This window comes from Corapipo altera, unplaced genomic scaffold, assembly GCF_003945725.1.
Source record: "Corapipo altera isolate COAL_440 unplaced genomic scaffold, ASM394572v1 0, whole genome shotgun sequence".
In the NCBI taxonomy this organism is placed as follows: Eukaryota; Metazoa; Chordata; class Aves; order Passeriformes; family Pipridae; genus Corapipo; species Corapipo altera.
In genome coordinates, this window is record NW_020884872.1 from 33,222,717 (window position 1) to 33,229,878 (window position 7,162).

Here is a 7,162-nt window from a genome sequence, read left to right on the forward strand (position 1 = left end):
TTTCTGCTCAGGAGGTTACAAGCCTTGTTTGGCACCATCTACTCACTCAGCACACTATTAAGGGCAAGAAGCCCAGTCTTTAACACTTATTTAACAGGGGTCAAATAAAGCATTAGCAGGCAGACTGCTGGCTCACAACACGGACAGAAGCATGCTTTTTCTCTCACATTGATTTCTGCTTCTTGTACTTTGCCTGACAAATTCGGAATAGGATTATTCTTTAATAACTGGACATTCACACTATGTGCAGCAGCTTCAGACTGTGTATCTATATATCTGTACCAGAGAAGGAGCATTTTTAGAACCCATGTAGCTAGTGGGTTGTTTCTGTTCTCCATTGCATGTGATATGGTTGACGAAGGTTGTGTCATGTGTCTTACCACAGGTGAATATATACCACACAGACTCTTCTGAGAGTCAAAGCATCACGTGCTGAGGGCAAGAACTGCGTTATCCTCTCTGAATTTCACTCTGCCCACCATACTTAAATATTAGTAGTATTTTACAGAGGATGCCACCTATTGAGTAGAGAACAGTCAGCAGCTCCCACTACACCATCAGCAGAATGGGGACCTCACTTTCCTGACAGCTGGATGCCTTTACCAGGAACCCAGGATCATAGTCCATCTCTTTCTCTGAGCAACTTTCAAGGTCAGGCAGGGGCTGGGCTGGAGATTTTGAGACTATACATTTGAATTTAAACACCTGAAATCAACATCTTGTTGACTTTCCATCCCACAATAGGCTTACTTAAGTTAATCTTAGGTGTCTAAAAAACTAGAAGTCTAAGTTTGAGCTGGTAACTTTACGCTCCTACTAGTTAATCAAGAGGAAGGTTATCAGGAAGCTATCAGACATCCAAGACAGGTTGAGTGTCCCTCTGTGGGTGCCCATTTCTTTCTACCAGCTGCAAAGGGTGACCAGTTCAGATAGACACAGAACTTTTAGATGTATAAATTGGAGCAGTGAGTCATGATCGAGATGTCCGCATCCCATCAGCACACACACGCAGACAAAAGCGTGGCCGAGAAACCCCGCAGCTCGCTATAGCGCCAAACTGCAGCACTCCTGAAACTCACTGCAGATTTTAATAGCTGTCATCCATCCTAAAAATACTTTTGCACCGCTTCGTGCTACTGTAGCGTGTTGCGTGTTCTTTCTCTGGAGCTCCGGTGAACAGCAGGACCAACCGCTCCTCCTCGGGACACCCTCGGCTGCTCGGTACCTGTCCTGGCGAACATACCTCCTTTTCGGTGCGCCCCTTCCCGGGCCGGAGTGACTCCCGCCGTGCCGAGCCCGCCCCTCCGGCCCTGCCCGGGGGGGGGAGGGAGGGAGGGAGGGAGGCCGGGTGAAGGGCGGCCTGGAGCCCGGCGCAGCGGCGGCGGGAGCAGCGGGAAGAGCAGCAGCCCGCGCCCCGGCGGCGGCTGCTCTGGCGGCGGGGGCAGGTGCGGGCGCTTCCGCGTCGCGCTACGAGGAGGAGGAGAAGGAGGAGGAGGCGGCGAGAGCGGGCGGGCGGCGCGGCCAGCGGCCCCGAGCCGGGCCGGCGTGCCCGTGGGCGTGCTCCCTGGCGGGGAGGACCGCCCGCCGCCCACATCCCCGCCGCCGCCGCCGATAACTTTGCCTGTCTGCAAAAAGCCGCCCTCCGGCAGCCAGAGTCGGCGGAGCACCGGCGGTCCGAGCCGCCCGCCGCAATGAAGGGCCGGCGGCGGTGGCGGGGCGAACACCGTCGCTTCGCCGCGGTGCTGGTGCTGTACACGCTGCTGCTGCTCCTGCTGGTGCCCTATGCGCTGGACTACGGGGCCAGGCGCGGGCGGGCGGACGAGGAGCCGCTGCTGCGGCGCTGCCCCAGCCTGGAGGAGGCGCTGAGCGAGTGGGGCTGGGAACAGCGGCCGCCGCTGGACGAAGAAGAGGAGGAAGAGGAGGAGGCGGGCACGGCCGGGGCGGCGGGGAACGGCAGCGCCGGGGCGGCGGGGAAGCGGCACATCTACCTACACGCTACCTGGCGCACGGGCTCCTCCTTCCTGGGGGAGCTCTTCAACCAGCACCCCGACGTCTTCTACCTCTACGAACCCATGTGGCACCTGTGGCAGGCGCTCTACCCGGGGGACGCGCTGAGCCTGCAGGGCGCTCTCCGCGACATGCTGCGCGCCCTCTTCCGATGCGACTTCTCCGTCCTGCGCCTCTACGCCGCCCCGCCCGCCCCCCGCGACCCGCTGGCCGCCGCCCCGCCCGCCGCCGACAACCTCACCACGGCCAGCATCTTCGGCTGGCGGACCAACAAGGTGGTCTGCTCGCCGCCGCTCTGTCCCGCCGCCCCTCGGACCCGCGGGGAAATCGGCCTCGTCGACGGCGCCGCCTGCGAGGAGAAGTGCCCGCCGCGGGCACTGCGGGAGCTGGAGGCCGAGTGCCGCAAGTATCCGGTGGTGGTCATCAAGGACGTGCGGCTGCTGGAGCTGGGCGCGCTGCTGCCGCTGCTGCGGGAGCCGGGCCTCAACTTGCGGGTGGTGCAGCTTTTCCGCGACCCCCGCGCCGTCCACAACTCCCGCCTGAAGGCGCGGCAGGCGCTGCTGCGGGAGAGCGTCCAGGTGCTGCGGAGCCGCCACCGCGCCGAGCCGCGGGGGTCGCCCCGCCACCAGCAGCAGCATCTCCTGCTGCCGCCCGGGCTGCTGGGCGGCGGGCGGGCGTCGCAGCCGCAGCACCGCGCCGAGTTCTTCCTCGGCGGCGCGCTGGAGGTGATCTGCCAGGCTTGGCTCCGCGACCTGCTCCTGGCCCGCCGCGCCCCGGACTGGCTCCGCCGCCGCTACACGCAGCTGCGCTACGAGGACCTGGTGCGGGAACCCCGCGCCGAGCTGCGCCGCCTGCTGCGCTTCGCCGGGCTCACGGTGCCGCCCGCCCTGGAGGACTTCGTGCTCAACATGACCCGCGGAGCCGCCTACTCCTCCGACCGGCCCTTCCTCATCTCCGCCCGCGACGCACGGGAGGCCGTGCACGCTTGGCGGGAGCGCCTCAGCCGCCAGCAGGTGCGGCAGGTGGAGGCGGCGTGCGGCGAGGCCATGAGCATCCTCGCCTACCCTCTCAGCAGCGGCGACGCCCGGTAGCGCCCTCGCCCCGCATCCCGGACGGTCCCGAGGGCAGGCGGGTGCTGTCGGGCAGAGCTGAGCGCGGGGGTTCACTGCTGGCACGGTGGGCGCCCAGTTCGTTGGCCGGGCGCTCCCTAGGGCCAGCCCCGGCTGAGGGACACTTGCCTCGCCTCGGGTGCAGGTAGCGCGGCAGGGTCCAGGCCCCCCGTCCCGCTGTAGTTTCAGTGGGGCTGTGCAGGGCAGGGGGGGGATGATTTATTTAAGAGAAGGGTTTGGTAAGAGTGTCCTCCGAGTACGGCATCAATCTTGGAGCCATTTCAACTTGAAGCTGTGGTCGTGTACAAAGCACAGGTGTGCTTCAAAAAACTGCATCAAAACTTAAAAATCCCCCAAATGAAGACTCTCAGCAAGGAACTAAGAGGGCGTGGCGGGTGCTGCTGTGAGAGCATTACCCTCCCTGAGCGCTGAAGCACGCTCGGCTCTGTCCTTCCGCTACTGAAACACGTACGAGAGGCTTCTGTGAAGTCGCTGCAGGGGTCAGTGGAGGCCTGGGCGGGCAGGAAGGTGCCTGCTCAGGGCAGGACTCGGGTCTTCTGCTCCCAACCTGCTCCGTCCCTTCTGCGGGGACGGTCTCTGCCCCTACAGGTTACTGATGCTGTGGGGAGGGGGCGCTTGCTAAGGGACAGGGAACCATGTCCAACTCTGTCCACCAGCAGAGTAAGCGGTTGTGCAGAGAGGGTAAGCATTCTCCTGCTTACATGTTTCAAAGACGTTTGTGGCAGAAATCTTTGCTTTTCTGAAGAAATCTGTAATTCTTTTGGAAGTAGGATAGTTTTTAATATATGCTGATACAGTTTGGTGATACTTATGTGAGATACAGGTGACTAATATGTTTCTTTGGGACATGTATAGGGTGACTGTAACTGGAAAACAAAAGCTTGATATTTCCATTTTGTTTTCTCAGTCAGATGAGAGAATCACTTTTCTTCCCTTGCTTCCGGGCTGACATATTGTGCTGTGCACGGGTTCCTCCTGGTCACATCCCTTCCGAACAATAACATCCTTTCAGCTGGCAACGCCTGGACAAAAGCAAATGTTTCCTAAGAGGCTAAGACAATCATGAACTTCCCAAATAAAACCTTGTATTAAAGAATAAAAGGGAAAAAAGAAAACCCTCAAGTTTTATTTTAGATTTTAAAATTACATTTTCCTGCAAATATCCTCTAGCTTATATGAGAAGGGTGTGCGTGTGTGTGTATCTGTGAGTAGTTTTGTTTCTTAATTTCTTAATGTGGTCACAGAAGGTTCAATTGTAACTTAGGGATGAAGTTTTTAACTTCTTAGAGACTGCTTTTGAGTCCATTACAGTATGTCAGTGTTTAAACGGCCCCACGAGAGTGTACTGGATTATAGGGATGTTTACATGCAGTCCTCAAATACAACCTGAGAACATGAACTTCAAATCGAGGATGATCCAGGATCAGGAAGAAAGCAGTATTTGTGTAAAGTGCTGGAAATAAAGGCGGTTCAAAGATGTTACATTATCTTGTAGTAAACATTTCAGTTGCATTGTAGTTTTTTGTGCTGAGTGTTGTGCTGTAAAGCATGTCAGTGAGTTAGTATGAACATTTATTTTAGCTCTTTTTCTGTCTTGACCTTCCCACTTGAGAATATGTTGGCACAAGAAGCAGGTTTCTTTCATTATATAACAGAAAAATGTACTCATAAAGATGTGTTTTAGCAAATTTATCCATTTCCCAGTAGTGTGCTTCCCAGTAGTGTTTGAAGTAAAAATTACAGGGGCTCATTTTGTGCTGGAACAACCTTGTGTATTATCTAAAGGATATTTCTGTATTTTCTAACAGTGCCTGTGACATCGAATTTATCTCTGAGTGTTCTAGTGGCATTTAATAATTGTATTTGTGTAGATGGACAATACCTGTATTAATGCCTTGATAACCTGTGTCAGGTAACCTATTTTGGAAAGCTTTTCTGAGACTACACCCATCCTGGCCTGTACTGACAGGTTTGGGAAGAAAATAAGATTTTCATGCATGCCAAAAGATGATACGGTACTTATTTTCTTACACTGGATTTTAATCTTCGTTTAATGTATCTCATTGATTTGTTCTTAGCTAGTTGCAGCCACGGAATTGTATGATGCATCTGCTAAACATTTGCTTCACCTTGGCAGGGAATCTCATTTTGCTGTTTCGGGTGGTAAATGTCTTTCATAGATTTTTAGAAATCTACACTTAGTTTCACTTACAATCATTCATCATGATGAAGAAAGAACTGTGGCCATCTAGCTTAAGTTGATTCTTATAGCTGGAAAGAAATCCACTAATTATTTAGTACTTTCTGAAGCAGTTTCCATATTTGAACTACAAAGATGGTGAAGAGTCTAGAGGGGAAGCCACATGAGGAGTGTCTGAGGCCAGTTGGTTTGATCAGCCTGGAGAAGAAGAGACTGAGGGGAGACCTCATAGCAGCTTACAGCTCCCTCACCAGGGGAGGAAGAGGGGCAGAGGCTGATCTCTTCTCTGTGGTGACAAGTTAAATGACCTGAGGGAACACCATGAAGCTGTGTCGGGGGGGCTTGGGTTGAATATTAGGAAAAGGTTTTTACCCAGAGAGTGGTTGGGCACTAGAACAGGATCCCCAGGGAAGTGGTCACACCACCAAGCCTGACAAAATTGAAGAAGCATTTGGACAGTGCTCTTAGGCACATGGTGTGACTCTTGGGAATGGTCCTGTGAAGGACCAGGAATTGGACTTGGATGATCCTTGTGGGTCCCTTCCAACTCAGGGGATTCTATGATTCTATGATAGATACATTTTCTGTATCAAAAATTATTTCTATCAACAAAAGTTGTTCACTAGCCCAATTGCTCTTTATTAGTGATTAATTTAATATTTTTTTTCACTCCAAGCTGTCTTGTAGGGTTGTTTTTTCTTAATTTTTGTGTAATGCAAAAAGGGCTATGTTGGGCAAAGTGTACAAAATACAGCAAGTGCAATTTGTGGTTTGTATTCAAGGCACCTGAGTTCATTAGAAAACTCTTCTAAAAAATCCAAAGTTGAAAAAGGAGTGAGTAGCCCAGAGTGGCATCTTAGAGTAGTATCTACAAGAGTATGTAAGGCTGGATGACAGTTGCTTAATGACTGATGGTGTGACGTGTGCTTCGGTCACTAAAATGCTTTCTGAAATTCTCTACCCAAGGAGGACAACTAGGGCTCACCAACAAATGCATCCCATTTTTCTGTTAAGGGTATTTTGATGGCATTAGAAAACATCGTTCCGGATGCTTACAGCATATACTTGTTGGTCCTGAAACTCAGACATTGAAGGAAAAACAAATGTACTGTCAAATGTCAATGTCGGTACTTACCTGAGAAGACAGAAAAAGCTCTGATTAGGATGACCAGCACGAAGTTTCACTGGCAGAGGTCTTTGGAAGTAAGTAGAACTTGCTGAAAGCAGGACACCCGTGGTTAGACTGCATTTTGAGAACAGCTGGACATTTATGGCTTGGCCATTTTGAAGTAAAATCACAGTTCTACTAAATGATGTAGGAAACGGAGCCCTAATGCTCTTTTAGAGCAGGGGATGGCATGGTAAGCAAGGGAACAGTAAACACATTTTTATAGCCAACCTGAACTTGGCAAACTTAGAATCAGAGGGCAGGACTTTGCCCTAGAGTTTTAGTAGTTCCGACTGAGATTTGTTAAAATTACCTACTTGTGCTACATTACATGTAAGGGATTAACAACTTTAATGTATTAAAAAGTCAGTGGGAAATGGGTGCAAAACTGACAACTCCTCACAAGACTTATTTCTGTCACCTGTTTTTACTTCTAGTTGTCACACATCTGCCTTAAGGAAGGTAGAGACTTAAGTACTGTAATTATTCATAAAAGGCTGTGATATTTCCACACTGGAATTGTTAACTGCTCTTTTACAACATCATCTATATATTTAAATTGTTTCTTTCGAGGAGGCAAACTGTACTGACATACTTGTGGGAAATGCTGAAAGTCCAGGGCCAAGAAATACTTGGCCCCTGCCTTAATTTTACTGT

At 51.8% G+C, this 7,162-nt stretch overlaps 1 protein-coding gene across 1 annotated transcript; it reads left to right on the forward strand.

The window, feature by feature from the left end:
- The first annotated feature begins 1,635 nt into the window (after positions 1-1,635).
- CHST7 (carbohydrate sulfotransferase 7) lies at positions 1,636-3,186 on the forward strand. Its single transcript, XM_027642888.1, has one exon. The coding sequence runs from the start codon at positions 1,692-1,694 to the stop codon at positions 3,096-3,098; it is 1,407 nt and encodes a 468-aa protein (XP_027498689.1). The 5' UTR covers positions 1,636-1,691; the 3' UTR covers positions 3,099-3,186.
- Positions 3,187-7,162: the final 3,976 nt, after the last annotated feature.